The sequence below is a fragment of the Zingiber officinale genome, chromosome 4A (genome assembly GCF_018446385.1).
Source record: "Zingiber officinale cultivar Zhangliang chromosome 4A, Zo_v1.1, whole genome shotgun sequence".
Classification (NCBI taxonomy): Eukaryota; Viridiplantae; Streptophyta; class Magnoliopsida; order Zingiberales; family Zingiberaceae; genus Zingiber; species Zingiber officinale.
The window spans coordinates 133,925,904-133,943,935 of record NC_055992.1 but is presented as its reverse complement, the minus strand read 5'-3'; the positions used below and the strand labels follow the sequence as shown (position 1 = coordinate 133,943,935).

The following is an 18,032-nucleotide window of genomic DNA, read 5'->3' as shown; positions in this document are numbered from 1 at the left end:
GTAATTTATGTCATCCGAAATAGAGCTCACCCGAACTAATTTTCTAGCATTCTCGAGTAATCTTCCGCTCTGGCTTCCCGTCCCTCGGAAACGTCGCTCGCCTCCTCCTTCTCGTATGCTAGCGTACTCTTCTGCAGTGCCTCGCCCGTCGGACACACATAGCCCGTTGCCTCTCTCTCGTGCCGTTCTTCTCGCTAGCTGCATCTTTCACTTGATCTCCTGTGCTCCTAAGTTCCTGCACATTTAGACACAAGATATTAAAATAACAACATGACCTAACTTGACTTGGTTGATCATATCAAAACTATCACGGGGTAATTACATATTTTCCGGTGCTTACGTTACTTACCATTGCAGACTTACTTGACACTTGACCCACTAGGACTTCATGTCAGATGTCCCATTTGGACTTTAATCAGTTGTTAGGTCCCGTAGACCCAATTGGACTTCTTGGCAGATATCAACCTATCTGGTCTTCATGTGTCAGTTATCAGGTCCTCCAGACCTAACTAGACTTCAATTTGGTGTCTGGTCTATGTCAAGTCTTTCAGTTCTACACACTTGGTAAAAAAATTAGAACACATAACATCTAACTTTAAACCATTTGTCATTTATCAAAACCTGAGTTTGCTTATTGGTGCTAATTGTTCCAATAATTTCTCAATTTTTGATATAATGACAACCTGAGTTAAAGTTAGAAAGATATGTCAAAAAAAAATAATGTTCAAAAGTGAAGGATCGAAATAGCGATAGAGGGGGGGGGTGAATATCGCTCATTAAAAATCTTTTTCGTTGCGTAAAACTAAATCAAAGTGAATAGCAGTAGAAAGTAAAGTACAACTTTATTTTTTTTACTTGGTTCGTAGTCTTGCGATTACTACTTCAAGGCCCATGATCCTTGACCGCACTCGTTGGATAATCCACTAATAATAGTGTAGGATGGAAAAAATGCTAGAGGGGAGTGAATAACGTTCGTCGCTTTTTCTAGAATCATGAGAATATGCAACGAAAAATAAATGAAAGAAAGAAGAACAATTGCTAACATAAGTCTTTTTACTTTATTCGAAGCCTTCAGTGATTCCTATTCTAAGACCTACACTCGATGAGTGCTTTCGTTGGACAATCACTATAGGATCAAAGAGATTACAAAGTTTAAGTACAACGTGAGTATGTAAAAGTATACCGACAACAATAAGAAGTAGAAGATTGATTGTAGGTTGTTAGAGTAGTCTTTCAGTATCGTTGGAGCCTTCTCAGAGTAGCGCGCAAGAACAAAAGTTGTAGCGAATGATGTCTTTAAGCTGCTAGTCGAAGTCCTTTTTATAGGCATCTCCAGGCGCTTGGACCACCCTCGGGTGCCTGGAATATTGACGACGTTGTTGCTTCTCAACGAAACTCAATCTTCAAAGTTTCTTCCATCTTCGGGTGCCCGGACCAGTCCTGGTGTCTGGACCTAACGTGTACCAGCCAACCAGTGTGTGCCACCTTAGCTAGTCGCCCCGCTACTTCACTTCCTTACCTGGGCACCTAGAGCAACTCCGAGCTCCTGGAGCATCTCTGAGCGCCCGAACATTCGAGTACTTGGAGCCCCTTTTCCAGTCACATTGCAGTTTTGATTCCTTACAAAATATGTTAGTCCAAGCAACAAAAATTATCCTACAAAATAGAGTTAGCACATTAAAAATATGATCAATTTATGACTTAAATCCTATCTTTCCAAGACCAGAATCTAGTCATGGTCTCAACTTAGACATCCTAAATGACTCTAAGTAGAATGACCCTTATAGTCCTACCAAGACTTGTCCTCACTGATATCTCTCCTCTAGTGACTTATCTCACTTACCATTTGTAGTCAATTGACTTTTTTTTAACCCATCAGGTCTTTCCGTCAGTTGTCAGGTTTGCAAACCCAACTGGACTTCGGCTAGCTGTCAGGTCTTATAGACCTAGCCATATTTTCGGTCAGATATCAGGTCACTCCTTAACCTATCTGGACTTCCCATTAGCTATCAGGTCTAGTAGACCTAGCTGGATTTCAGCTCGGTGTTGTAGGATCAAAAAGAACGCTAGAGGGGGTGAATAGCGATCGTCGAAAATCGATAGCGAATTAATCGAAGTACGCAGCGGAAGAAACATGAACCAATGCTAACAAACCGAGTTTTACTTAGTTCATAACCTTTGACGACTTCTACTCCAAGGTCCGCACTCGTCGAGTGCTTTCTTTGGAAAATCTACTAACAGTTCACAAAAGATTACAAGATTTAAGTACAAGAACTGGAAATAAAAGTCAACAACAACAATAAAATGGAAAAGTCTTGGTCGTCGGTTGTTAGTGGAGCGTAATAGCATTGCGGGAGCCTTTTTGGAGCACTAAGCCAGAAGAAAACTTGTAATGATTGTTGTTTTGAAGCTCCAGGTCGAAGGCCTTTAAATAGGTCTATTCCGGGCGCTTGGAATCCCTCCAGGCGCCTAGATCACGTGGTTCGGCCAATTGAAGTGCTCCACGTCAGCTTGTGGATGAGTTTCCGGATCCTGGCGCCTAGGCTGACTCCGGACGTCCAGATTGCCTGGGCGCTTGCGGCCCACCAGGGCGAGCTTGGTCCGAGCACCCGGACTCCGGGTACCCGGACTAACTCTTGACACCCGGACTCCGGGTGCCCGAACAAGCTCTTGGTGCCCGGACTCTTTCCGGACGCTGGGACCCCTTTTCTTCAACAGCTTTCCCCTGCAGAAAAGGTTAATCCTAGGCAACCAAAAATAGATTTTTTTTCTTGCAAAATGAAGTTAGCACAACATAATAAAATATGAGTAGTAATTAGATCATGTCTTCCGAGACCAGGATATAGTCAAGGTCTCAGCTTAGATTTCTCAAATGGACCTAAGTTGGACTGACGTCTATAGTTCCCTCAATCGGGAACATGTCCTCACTGGATATCTCCTCCAGTTTCTTACCTTTACTTACCCCTTGCAGTCACTCGACTTGCCTCTGACCCATTAGGTATTTCCGACAGTTGTTAGGTCTATAGACCCAACTGGACTTATGCAGTTGTCAAGTCCCGCGGACCTAACCAGACTTCCTGCCAAATATCAGGCCCCGCCGACCTATCTGGACTTCGCACTAGCTATCAGGCCCGGCGGATCTAGTTGGATTTTAGCCCGGTGTCAGGTCCTTCAGACCAGTCAACTCCTGCATACTTGGTAGAAACGTTAGACAAATAATCTATCTAACTTTAACCTATTTGTCATACATCAAAACTAAACTATTAGTGCAACCTGCACCAACAGTTGTCAGGTCCTCTAAACTCGTCAAGCCCTATACACTTGGTAACAAGGTTAGACAACACAATATCTAACTTTAATTCATTTATCATTCATCAAAATCTAAGTTCTTTCAAAGGAAGCAAAATTGTACAAGTATGAAAAGAATTTACTAACAATAATGAAATAGAAATGTAGCGTAGTTATTGGAGATTTTCTCGTAATAGAGTTGTCGTCACTTGCACGAATAGTAGCAGTATAGTGGAGACAAAATGAATCAGAGATCATAAAAGTTGTTTGGCTCGGTGCTTGGGATGTTCTTTTATAAGCCGTGTTCAATTGATCGAAAAAGCCTTCGGTCAACTAATCCTTTTGGTTGACCGATCTCATTATCGGTTAATTGATATGAGTCATTTCTTTGTTGAGATCTGATCTTCACTTCATTAATTGTATTTATTGGTCGGTTGATTGATCACCTTGATCGGTCAACCAATCCCTGTGTTTTTCAACTTTGCTAAGATCGAATCTGTCATTGTGTTTACCAAAATGGGTTCGGTTGACTAATAAATTTTATCATATGACCGATAAAATGACTGGATCAGTCAACTAAACCTCCTGTTCAGTCAACCAAACCCTCAGTTAAATGAAGATTTCTGAGTTATGCATGTGTGACCACTGATAGAGCATAACTCCAAGTTTTGAGTCAAAAGTTATGACCCTTTAAAATTCAAGAAGTTATATAATCCTGCAACACAGAGTTAGATAATAAATATTGATCATATAAAATAGAGTTATATAATAGATATTAAATATGCACGAGTATGACAGTTAGAACTGTCTTGATCTTAACTTAGAAATCTCCGTTGGTTTTTTTAGTTGGATCAGAGCCTAAGGTTTGTTCCTACTAGGACACTACCTCACTACATTATATCCAGGAACTTACCTCTACTCACCTGCCAAGCATTGGGTAGGGTTGTGCAAAAAAACCGACAAACCGAAAATTGGATCGGAACCGGTAGCTTATCGGTTCCGGTTTACCGGTTAATTAGTTTTAATCGGTTCCGGTTAATCGGTTTTTACTAGTTGGTTCTCAGTTTTGGACTTTTTTTACCGATTTAACCGGTAAACCAGTAAAACTAGGAATATACCCTAGTGTTCCTGGCTGCAGTAAAATAGGTTACTTATACACCTCCATGTTGACACTTATGAACATACCCTTGAAAGTTATCTTACTGCTTAAACATCTGGCTTTAGGTCACTGGAAAGGCAATGATGCTCGATGAGATTATTAACTATGTTCAGTCACTGCAGAGACAGGTTGAGGTATGTTGTCAAACTTGTGTTTGCCACAAAAAACACGGCAAAAGGGAATAAAAGAATGCGAAATTAATTCAATGTTTCATCCGTTTTGTATTATTCTCGCATGCAATAGTTTCCCAATCCTAGAGCTATCTTCTCACCTCGAATGCGAAATTTTTAACTAAGTACATTTACCCAAGTCCAATAGTCTTTACAGGTTCTCGATTGGAACCGGTTAACCGACCGGAACCAGTTCAATCGGAACCGGTAAGATACCTGTCGGTTAACCAGTTTTAAATAAACCATGGTAAACCAGAATTAATCAGAATTGATAAACCGGTAACCGATTAACCGATCGGTTGAGCAGGCCTAGCATTGGGTCCTACAGACCTATTTGAACTTAACCGCTCAACATCAGATCGACTACCAAGGTTTCCATTTGACTCGATATCAGGTCCTCCAAACCTATCGAATCCATCTACTAGATGTCAGGTCCACTTAACCCATCTGAACTTTTTGCCTGGTTCCACAATCTGTTGAGACTTCCCTTACCAAGTATCGGGTTCAGCTGACCTATTAGGACTTTCAAAGTTAAGTATCCTACATATTTGTTTAGTTCATTAGATAATAATAAAATTTAACTTAAACCTTTGACAATATAAAATATAGGTTTGATTATAGTACTCTCTGCACCAATAATCTCTCTCTTTTTTCCCCCTTTTTTGATGTTTGACGACCTAGTTCAAAAGTTTAAATAAATCATAATATCTCTCTTCCTTTTATACATATAAAAAATTAGGATAATAGCAATCACTAAGTCTAAAACATTCCAAGAGGAAAAATTATTTGAAAATTTAATTAATGATTTAAATAATAATTAAACCCTCGAGGGTGGATAGAAATTAACATTGAATTCACGCTGTAACAACTATGAAATCATAACTATTATAATGTGAATATTTTTAAACAAATTAAATTGTTAAAATATATATTATAGTAGCTATGAAACTGTAATTATTATAATATGGTTGACCAATTCCACATTTAACGTATGATAGGAGATAATTATAAACAATATACTTAAAAGATAGTTGTATCATTTTATAAAGAAGATTGGTGGAGTGGATAATCTTTTGATTAAAAAAAATAAAAAAATGATGCTCCATTATGGTAACAAAAGGTGGAATCTACCATCTCAGTGACTCCACACGGTCAACTCCACGACCATCTGTGAAGAGGTAAGTCGGATAATTGTAATTAGCCTGCAGTATAGAGGAGGGTTTTTTTTCCTCGACTTACTGAGATTCGAACTTTATTCTACGATAATAACTTTGCTCCGTACTAACCAACTCAACATTCTAATAAAAAGGGGTGACATTTTGATTATTGCTCAAATAATAATAGTGACTAAGATGAATTAGTCTCGGAGCTAAGAAGTTTAAAGTTCAAATATCATTAGCGATGAATATTCTAGAGATTAATTTCTCAATATCCCGAATATAACAACCTTACTATAGAAGACTTTGCTAGCTTAGATTAGTTTCACACTACATGAGAGCAAGATCGATGATGGAATCATAAAGGATAATTTATTATAAGATTCACAATCATTTAGTTGGATTAATTGTTTATCAAATTGAGTTAACTTGATCTGATCAAATCGAATGTGATCGATTCACGTCAATTCAACTTAATTGTTCTATTGATTAGATTAATCAAATCCATCAAGATCCAACGGTTGACCCGAACCATGGCTCAAATGGGCCGGGCTGAGAATCAATTCAAATGTCCAACTACCATCGAAGTGTAGTTTTTCACCCCTACCCACCTAATGGGCTCCACCAGTTATATCAATTCAGCCACTGCCACGTCATCATCGCTCCATTAGGTATAAGATCTATGGATACCCTTTTTATAATACTACCCACATTTCCAATAAATCTAATTAATAAATAGTCATCTGTACAATCACCTTTTAATTTCCGATATAAGAACTATGGATATTTTCGATATAAAAAATATATTAAACACAATATTAATTTTTTTAAACGTAAGAGATAAATCTTTTCGAGGAAAATAATAATTTATAGCACCTTTTAATTTTTTCTTATATAAAATTAACTTTAAGAAGATACTTTTTAACGTAAAATATAAGGCATAAAAATTTAATATTTTTAAATATAATTTATTTTGTTAACGTGCGTCACATTTTAATAGTATTAATTGAAGGGTAGAAAATGATAAAAAGAAGAAAATTATGAGTATTTCCGACTAAAAACTTGGATGATGTATTTTAGAAAAGGCGACCGGAGGGGGGTTTAAATAAAAAACGTTCGCAGCTTTTCTATCAACCCTCGAGCGTAGCGGAGGCGCAAATATCAAGGGCAGGCGAGGGAGATGGACGGAGGGGCGATCGTGGCTTCGCGGCCGGCCGTGATGGTCACCAACGATGACGGAATTGATGCACCGGGGCTCCGTTTCCTCGTCGACCTCCTCGTCGCGTCTGATCGGTACCGCGTCTTCGTCTGCGCTCCCGATTCGTGAGTTCACCACCTCCATTTCCTTCGGCAATTTCTCTCCTTTTTTTCTCCTCTGTGTATAGCGAGACAACATCGGGTGTTCGATTTTTTTTTGGTGTTTATGTAGTCCGCGCTAGTTATTTATTCGCTCGCTCTCTCGCACTGTAATTTATTGGATGATACAATTTGATCATGTTATTGTACTTAGATTCGCTAATCTGACCTCGTGCATGATAAAATTTGCTCGTTTTGTAGGGACAATTCAGGTGTTAGTCATAGCATTACTTGGCTTCGTCCTCTTAGTGCCAGACGTGCTGAGATCACGGGTGCTACAGCTTTTGCAGTATCAGGTTCTTCCATCTGCCCAATAACCTTGTTTATGAATTGGGAAAACATTATTTGAACATACCGTCAAGCTTCTTTTTTTTTTATATATAGAAAAAAATCTTGGGGGTAAATCGAAGTGATCAAATGGCATGTTTAGAATGCGAATTTATGTTTTTAGGGCCACCTGAACTAGGAAATTGGCAGTCTCTTTGAGCGTTAGAAAGCACTACCCAGTGAGCAATGGAGGAACCAAGAGGTAGATAGTTGTTATTAATTATGGCTAGCAGGTTATAATGACACTCAACGTGGGTTCTAATTTTTCAAAATATTTAACCATAGTTTTCGAGATGAGGAAACTCTTGTTTGACTAATCTCCACTCGGTATCACTCCTTTTAGTTCCCCCCCTACTTCCACTGAATCTCCTATTTGCAAACATAGGCACCATATTACGTCAATCATGATACAGGTTCAGTGAATTCAGTTGATGGATATTTTACTGGACAACCAATTGGCAGTATTTCATGCATTAGATGATAAAACATTTTTGAAACTTTAAAATGAAATGACAAATTTATCCACGACCATTCTTCTCCCATTGGTAATGGAGACAATTCTTCACTTCCAAAATTCTCATGAGTTTCCATAAATAATATTCTTGTGTGATTTGTAGGCACTCCTGCAGATTGTGCATCTTTAGGAATTTCTGGGAAGCTCTTTGATGGCATGATTCCTGATTTGGTAAAATTTAGATCAAATTTCGTCAACTCACATGATGCATCATTTACTGCCTGTTCTAGCTTTGTTTACTTGTAATACAATGGTTCAGGAGACATTATTCAATTGTAAATTTTTAGTACATCAATTAACTTGAGGTTGTATTATTCCTGCAATATACAGGTGATCAGCGGAATCAATATTGGAAGCAATTGTGGATACCACACGTTAGTATCATTTTATTTAATTTTTTCTGCTGAATTTTCTTTTATAATCTTATTGCTTGTATCAGTATCAGTAAAGACTCAGTTCTAATAGCCAAGGAGCACTAAGAGGAGGAATTCAGGAACCTCAGTTATTTTTTTGGATGCATTACTTAGGGGGTGTTTGGTTGATGGGTTTGGGAATGAGGGAATGAAATGATAGTAAAAGATAGTGTTTGGATTGTGGGTTTGGGAATGATTACTAGATTTAAGGGAATCAACCAAACCCATATAACTTGATGGGTTTCATTTCCATTCCTATTCCCATTACCCATAGTCATTCCCATCATTTAACCAAACACCCCCTTAGTTCTGCTCATAGGTTCCGGAGTTGGCATGTTCTGTGATCAAATAGAATTTCAAATTTCTCCCTGCTCTAACTGAACAGTTTGCACTCCAGATGATTTGCATTCTATTGTTTGCCTTCACTGATTGCAAAATTTCATTTTACTTGACTCGGGAACAATTACTTTATTGTATTTAAAGGCTTAATAAAAGCATTGAAAAGCAACAGGAACCGATGGCTTCTTGGCTAATTTTATTTTTTTTCACATACCATTCTTGGTGGTCCAAAAGCCAAGTCAATTATTTTTGTGAAGATCCCTCCAGTAGAAAGGACTGTATATTAGCTAAACCCTGCCAAGTTTTACCAGTTTGAAGTTTGTTCTTGGAAAGCTTGTCAAGGCTCTACACTTTCTGAGCCTACACTTTGAAATTACTTCAAGCTTGTTTTCTGAAAATCACTTCGTGCTTGAGCCTAGCAAAGATGAGTTTTTCCTTGCACAGGCTTGGCTTAGTATATTAGAACTTTAGTCATCTGCAAGTTTCAACCTTGAGCATGCTTAAATATTGATGTTGAGATTGCTGTCTGTGATAGCTCTCCTGGTTTCACTTGTATCCAGGGTATACTCTGGGACAGTAGCTGGTGCTCGTGAGGCATTCTTGTATGGTGTACCTTCTGTAGCTATCTCATATGACTGGTATGTAAGGATTTTATCATTTGGTTGAATTAATCTTTTTCTTGAATACCCTAGTTTGTTTAGAAAAGTAATTTTAGAATTTTCCTGTGTGCTATCAGCATTATCTTCATCCTTGTTTACAATTCAAGTCTGCGATCTTCAGCCATATTTATACAATTCAAAAGGCTGAAAGTTGACACAAGTTTGTTGATTTGACTTAATGAACACAACCTAAGTCTACAAAGAGGGTTGGCATATCTTGTGAACTAATATCTGTTTTCCCAGAGGCAGATTTTTGATTATTTATTTATTTCCCCCCATGATTATCTTTTGCTGTTTATGTTTTTTCAACATGACTGCTAGTAAGCAAGTAAAACTTTATCAACTAAATCACTGGTAAGTTTGTTGTCTTTCGTTGATCTATGAATGCGATTAAGTAATCCTTACAGTTTTGAATGATGTTTATTTCATGAGTTCATTAATTTCTTAATAATGCAATTCACTGGTTCCATATACCATCTAGTAAATAAGGACTAACAGGAGATATCTTTTAGAATCAAAATTGCGGAATTAAAAGAATCAGAATAATCTAAAAAATGAGGATAAAAAAGAGTATTGGCAATGGACATATTTAGTACTCTTTAGATTCAAATTCACTCATAAACATTCACTTAAAATGTGAAATATTAAACCTCATGGTGTCTAAAGTTCGAAAACTTACTAGGTGTAGTTTATGACACATGGATTATTCATAATCTTTTGAATTGCATAATGAGATTCCTGTTGGAATAATTCCGTGATTGTGGTTAGAAATTAGAATACATGGGACCTAAACACATGGAATCATGTGGATGACAATGCATGCTATTCCGCATGCTTGTTACTGGAATTCGTGCTTCCTCATTTGTCTTTCAGAAGGTATTTATTTGATTGCGTCACACAATAAAGTATGGATAATCCTAATCCACGCATTAAATGCCATATTCCTGCTACTGTCATGTTCACTGCATTTCCTTTGATGCTTGTTTGGATTAGATTATATGTAACAAAATTATTACATGCCTGGATGAAACTCTATTTAATTTGGTTAATTGTTTGTCCCTTTCTATCTCTCAAGTAAGGTAGTCTCTTTCCTAGCTACCTAGATGATACTGGAGTTTTTCATTCATCTGTTTTCAGGAAGGCAGGTAAAAGCAATGCAAATGACCTGAAGCTAGCTGCGGATGCTTGCTTGCCCCTTATTAATGCTATATTGAATGAGATAAAAGCAAAGACATATCCTGAAGATTCATTTTTGAATGTAGATGTACCCTCAGATGCTGTAAACCACAAGGTGATAATTGGAATCAGACTTGGGATGTTGTTTTAAAGTGTAATAACTTTACTTTTCATGTATGGTAATTATTGAATAATGTTCCTTGGTATATGTCATGGTTTTATTTAATATTATCGTTTAGTCAAATTTACCTTATCATAGTATTTGTGAAGGGGAGTCTTGCCGCAACAATAAAGTTGTTGCCACGTGGACTTGAGGTCATTCATGGGTTCGAGTTGCTGAAATAGCCAATTGCAAAATGTAAGGTAAGACTGCGTACAATAGATCCAATGTACCTTGCAAAATGCAAGGTAAGGTGGGAGCTTCATGCACCGGTCAGCCTCTTTATAATATCTGAAAAAACTGGCAATCACTGTTGAAACTTGCTGACATAGATTTTCTGAATCATAGTTGATCAAGCAGTCTTAGTCTTTGAAGCTCATGCATAACCTAGTTCCTTTATATATCTCACCAACACTTCAGATTATAAGAATTGGGATCATAATAGAGATGTATGTCACAAGGGGTGAAGATATCTCATGGAGACATTATGATCTACTAGTTTCCAAATATTATCATAATACGCACTGACTGGAAAACTGTCATCTTTTTTATTACTTAATGAGAGACACATGAATAAACACAAACCATTTTAGTTATTCAGCATCTAGAATTTTGTTTAAAATCCTTTCTGGAGCATCATTTTCTCTTCTAGATTTCTACTTCTCTGACAACCTGCACTCTCTATGCTTGGTATTTCTAGGATAAATCCAAATTGTCTGATGTCAATCATCCTCTTTGGCCGCTCTAAATTAAACTGAAACTAATTTTTGCTTCCTGTGTTTTTTTCCCATTTTGTGTACTTTAGCTACGATAATGTTAATGTTTGTGTTTCCACAGGGATTCAAGATAACCAAGCAGGGGAAATATATGGCCAGAATTGGTTGGGAGCGAACGCATTCTCACAGACCAGCACTTGAAACCTATCAAACTTCAAACATGGATGTTGACTCTGTTTCGGGCTATGCAAACAATATTCCATCTCATGTAGAAAATGAACTTCTTTTTAAGAGGGTAAACATTTGCTTTCTTTTCATCTGTCTGCTGAATTTTACAACCTTTCCTCACATCTAAAGTTGATCATAGCTTGCTCCTTTTTGTTTGTAATTATTTTTTCTGTGCTGATTAATTCATTTTTGCATCTCTTCTTCCAAATGATTATGATTATGATTTAGTTTTTCGTACCCGTCTACCATTCAACCTCTTGCAAAACATGATAAGGTTGCGCACAATTGACCCTTCCCTGGGACTCCGCATTGTAGACCGGACCTCGGGCCGGGTCTGGCCTGGACCAAGCTCGGGTCAACGGGCCGGTTGCCCGTTGACCTGGTTCACATGGTCGAATCGGAACTGGCCTAGCATTGTCGGGCCGGTTCCGGTTCTTTTGGTGCAAAACCGGCGGACCGCCAGTTAACCACTGGTTCGGCTCGCCGGTTCAACCATTTTGTTTTTTTTTAAACGGCTTGAACCGGCGGTTCCTAGTCGTTGGGGGAGGGTGGGTGTGTGTGTGTGGGGGGGGGGGGGGGGGGGGGGCTTGGATATTTTTTTCAACGGTTAGGATCATTTGATCGTTGATCAATGACTATGATTTAGTATCCGTTATTATCAAAACTCAATAAATAGAGAGCTCATTTTATCAGTTTCACACACATCTTCTCTACTCTTAATCTCAATTTCCATAATCTCGAGCTCGGAAGGGAAAGGAAATAATGAATCCGCGGGAGGAGGACTCCAACATTCAATCCACGATGATGAGATCGAGCATCTTCCGAATCCGACATCCGAAACACAAGGAAGTACCGATGCAATTACTTCTAAGGTTCGGGAACTTCCTCCTCTAAAGTCTTCTATTTTCACTAAACATTTTGAGAAGATCACTCTTCCGTGGGGAGAAATGTATGCAAAATGTAAGCATTGCAATGCTTCTTAAAAATTCCAAGCCAGCGGCGGCTGGGTCGTTGAAACGACATGTAGAAATGAATCACCCGACGGAATATGGACTTGACCGTTCTCAAACAAAAATACTACGTGGACTTTGATTCCCCTAAGGGGATACGTAAACAACTTAAATAAGTGCAAGCCCTTTTTTCCAATAAATTTTAATTTGTAATTTTTAATGTTTAATTTTTAATTTGTAATTTGTAATTTTTAATGCTTAATTTGTAATTTTTAATGTTTAATTTTTAATTTGTAACTTTTAATGCTTAATTTGTAATTTTTAATTTTTTTAACATAATAATCTTGAACCGTGGCGAACCGTGACGAACCGTGAACCGAACCGTGAACCGGCGATTCCGAACTGTGAACCGTAACTGTTTTGGGCGGTTAATGTTAAGGGTCGACCTGCGTGGAACTGTTGAACCGACGGTTTCGAACCGTCGGTTCTGAATCGTGGTCAGGTCTACCGCATTGGCGGAAGCTTTGTGCACCGGCCTGTACTATTCAACACAGCAAGTTTTCTCTTTTCTTGCTTTTGTTAATCTATCAAGTAAATAATAATTTGTTGGCTTTAGCCACATTCATCAATTATCATGGGTTTGTGCATTACCTGTTCCATGTTGTTACTTTAATGCATCTGGTCCACAAAATGGAATCGATAGGGAATACAATATTTATTCCTGAATGGAATGGATAAAGTAATGAAATATCTATATTACTTGGTTTGGTTCATGGAACATAATAAATAGTTCATTTTCTATCCTAGGTTTTCTTTGTAGTTTGTACTTTGTACAAATGCTATAAGTAACAACTAAGGAATAAGTTTCCACAATAACAAGATATCTCTTCAAGTATTACCAATGGTTCAAGTGGCCAAGCCCGTCTGACATGCTTAATCCATCTCATCTATCTGATCCACCCAGTCTGCTTAGTCTGCCCAACCTGCTTAGTCTAATCAGTCATTTAGCTTCCCTAGTCTGCTTGTCTGTTCAAGCTGCTAAACCTATTGGGTGGGTTTGGTTATTCATGCTTGCTCGATGTACTTGAATTGTCCAACTCGCTTGGTCTGCATGGTTTGCCCTTCCTAGTTCTACCATTCAAAATATGAAAATCTTGAAGAATTGGATAAGGTATGAATGGATAAGAAGGATAACTAAGAAGCATGATCAGAAATAACAATTTCTTGTTGATATTATGAGATCATTTTTGTAATTGAACATCAAAGCGAGCACCACTTCCATGGAAAATCCATTTTGATATCATGTATTAACAGCTTCCATGTATCCTTTTGAAGTTTATCCTAATCATCATGGATAAAGCCATTTTATCATAAAAAGGCATTGATTTTGGCGAATAGCTGCATTTTGAGTGCATATTTCGATGATATCAACAAAGCCATTGAACCCTAACATGCTAAAAGAAAACTATAACTTAATCTCCTAATTTTACTCTTTTTACATTCTGAGCAGGTTATCAACAGGAACAATGTAGTAAGGGAGGAAGAAGAGGATGTAGACCACAGAGTTCTTCAAGAAGGATATGTGAGTTCGCTTCCTTTTTCTTCTTTTCATTTTATTCCCTTCGTCGCATTGGTATCACAGAGGATACTTATCGAGGTTGTGAATATCATCATTTCTTCAGATCACAGTCACCCCTATAACTGCACTCTCTCACACAGTATCTGAAGATGTGTCTTTCTTCAAAGAATGGCTTACTCATTTAGCAGAACATTCATCTTCTTCATCCTTGTGAAGTGAGTATACTCGAGTTCTTTTTTGTTTCACCGCATGCCTTTTTTCTCAAAATGCCAGTAGAATTTTGGAATCATCAAAATACTCTTCAAAGTTTTCAAACTCTTATCATTTTACTCCCGAACCATTAGCATTGTTAGTTTACTTGATCGGAAGGCATTTCGAGAGAGGAGGTAAAATGACGGCCGAATGCAACTTTCTCCTGTCTCTTTTCATCCATGTGCTATTGATGTTCCTACCATTCATTCCTACAGGCATTTAAAAGAACTGGGAGTCATCTGCCTGTCTCATTTGCAGATCATTTATCTCAAACTGCCTCCTAGTCACTCCTCTCAAGCATTTAAGAGTTTAGATTCAATTCATGTAGCACACTCTAAACAGCTGCAGCATTCTCATTGTACTTTATATCCTTGTTCCACTTTAAATTATTACCACTGGTGAGAATTTCATTTCATTCTTCATTAGGGTTTTCTTAAAACATCAATAAAATACCAATCAACACCTTTAGAACTCTAGTCGTTCAACTCCTAATGAAATGAGTTAACAATGTTAATAATTAGGTGGTGGAACTTATGCACAATTGATTTAGGTAGAAACTTTTATTTATTATTATCATCATCAAAAGATGTTCCATTTTGAAGGGAGTTTTGACAAAAGTTACTTCTGTGTGATTTAGTGGTCGGATTTGAGTTGGGAAAATACTCTCTTGTAATATATAAATATAGGATAAGGTTGTGTATGATAGATTACAGGAGTTTTATGCATTGAACTGTTTTTTTTTTAAATTCAAAAGAGGTTCCAATTTAAAAAAAATAAAATAAAATGTTGTCTTGTATTTTGAAAGTATTTCTGTTCCGCATAGCAGTTTTGGAGAAAACTATTCTAATATATTTAAAATTACTAAGTAATTATAATTAAAATTATTTTAATATTGATCAATATTATTCAAATATTATTAAGGATAATATTAAATGATCAGAATCTGATCAGTTAGAAGTTAGAATTCATGCATACATATATGTACAAGGGTATTTTAGTAATATCACATATATATATATATATATATATATATATATATATATATATATATTAATTATATGCATATATTATAATTGGACGATAGAGAATTTTACCTGGTCATTCTAACAAACAAGATTTACTCTAAAATTACTTTAATTTGATAAAATTTATTAAATATTTTTGGAATAGTTTGATTAAAATTGTAATAATTTTAAATTATAAATTCTAAAGCATAAAAATGTCCCTCGGGCTACGATGAAGTGGTATGACGTCAAGACTCAAGTATTATTTTTAATTATAGTATATTGTGGGATATTTTTTGGGTTGTGTCGTCTGTTATTTGTACTTTTAGATTTATTTTGATAATCATAAAATTTTTTATGGACTGAACCGAACAACTCCAAATAAAGATTATTCGGCTTTTTAAAGTAATTTTGGGAAATGATGAAGTCATGTAGATAAGTTGAAAATGGATAAAATCACGTATGCTGTACTGAATTTACCGCTGTCGTTGTTCTGAGTTGAATCGATTCTTTTATCAGTCAAATTATTTTTTTTATCAGTCAAATTATTTTTTTTATCAGTCGATTTAGATCAAAATCAATTGATCAGTCGATTTCGGGATCTAAAGATTTTAGAATTATATGAAAAGTTTTTATGTGTTCGTCTAATTTTTAGGATTATATCTATGTATTCAAACATCAATTTGACTCAATATATTGAGAGTAATGATTTTTTTAACATGAAAAATTATTTTATGTTCAAAAAATCATTGATTTTAATATATTCAGTCAAATTGATATTTGAGGACATGCATATAATCATAAAAACTAAACAAACACATATTAATTGATTTCATGTCAATCAGATCGTTTGTTCATCAAACGATTTTTTTTCAAAATATTTTTTTTTTAAATCCATCATTAAACAATATTAATTTTTTTAAAAATTAATTCGTGCTCAAACGAATACTGTGTTCAATATATTCTGTAAAATTGATATTTGAGGGCATTTATATAGTCAGGAGAACTACACAAACATATAGAGACATAGTTTCATATTATTCTGAAGTCTCTAAGTCCATCAGTTGGTTTCGTTCAATTTTGATCGAAAATGGCTGATGGACCTAGAGGCCTCGGAATAACATGAAATTAATTCCTATGTGTTCGTTTAGTTCTTTTAATTATAAAAATATTCTCAAATATTAATTTGACCCGATATATTGAGAGCAATGATTTTTTGAACATGAAAATATATTCAAAAAATTAATTCGTGTTCAAAAAAATCATTACTCTTAATATATCGGGTTAAATTGATGTTTGAGGGTATTTTTATAATCGGAGAACTAGACGAATACATAGTAATTAATTTCATGTCATTCCGAGATCTCCAGGTCCATCAGCCTATTTTGATCAAAATTAGTTGATGGATGGATTTTTCGAAAATCGATTCGACCCGAAAAAATTCATGCAAATCGATTTTCGATGTATTTTTCAAACAGTTTGGAAATCAATTCGACTTATTTTTTTCTAGTCCAATCGACTTTCGAAAAATCCATCCATCAATCAATTTCAGCCAAAATCGGTTGATTGATCTAGAGACCTAGGAATGACATGAAATCAATTCCTATGTGTTTATCTAGTTCTCCTGATTATAAAAATATCTCAAATATCAATTTGACCCGATATATTGAAAACAATGATTTTTTAAACCATAGAGTGCTCAGAATGAAGTGAAATCATATCGTACGAGTTCTTCTGGTTCTCTTGATTATATTCATGCCCTCAAATATCAATTTGACATAATATATTGAGAGCAATGATTTTTTTAACACGAATTAGTTTTCGAACACATGTTCAGGTTTAAAAAATCATTACTTTCAATATATCAGGGTTAAATTGATGTTTGAGGGCATTTTTATAATCAATAGAACTAGACGGACACATAGAAATTGATTTTATGTTATTCCGAGATTTCTAGGTTCATCAGTCAGTTTTGACCGAAATTAGCTAATGGATGATTTTTTTGAAAATTGATTCGACTGGAAAAAAATCAGTTGAATTAATCTCCAAATTATTTGAAAAATCCATTGGAAATCGATTTGACTGATTTTTTTCCAATTGAATTGATTTTTGAAAAATCCATCCATCAGTCGATTTCTGTCAAAACTGACTAATGGACGGGCTGATAGACTTAGAGATTTCGAAATAACATAAAATTAATTTCTATATATTCATCTAGTTCTCCTGGTTATAAAAATGCTCTTAAACATCAATTTGACCCAATATATTTAGAGGAATGATTTTTTGAATACGAATTAATTTTTTAAATACATGTCATGTTCAAAAAAATTATTGCTCTTAATATATCAGGTCAAATTTATATTTGAGGGCATCTTTATAATCAGGAGAACTAGACGAATATAAAGGAATTGATTTTATGTCATTCCGAGGTCTCTAGATTCATCAGTCGTTTTCAGTCAAAATTAGTCGAAACCGGCTGATGGACCTAAAGACCTCAGAATAATATGAAACTAGGTCTCGATGTGTTCATCTAGTTCTCCTGAGTCCTCAAACATCAATTTAACATAATATATTGAGCACAATAT

At 36.0% G+C, this 18,032-nt stretch overlaps 1 protein-coding gene across 1 annotated transcript; it reads left to right on the top strand.

The window, feature by feature from the left end:
• Positions 1-6,889: 6,889 nt before the first annotated feature.
• Positions 6,890-14,865, top strand: LOC121971328 (5'-nucleotidase SurE-like). Its single transcript, XM_042522528.1, has 10 exons — positions 6,890-7,097; positions 7,332-7,426; positions 8,075-8,142; positions 8,302-8,345; positions 9,284-9,361; positions 10,520-10,673; positions 11,556-11,729; positions 14,123-14,194; positions 14,295-14,406; positions 14,659-14,865. The coding sequence occupies exons 1-9, from the start codon at positions 6,955-6,957 to the stop codon at positions 14,403-14,405; spliced, it is 939 nt and encodes a 312-aa protein (XP_042378462.1). The 5' UTR covers positions 6,890-6,954; the 3' UTR covers position 14,406; positions 14,659-14,865.
• Positions 14,866-18,032: the final 3,167 nt, after the last annotated feature.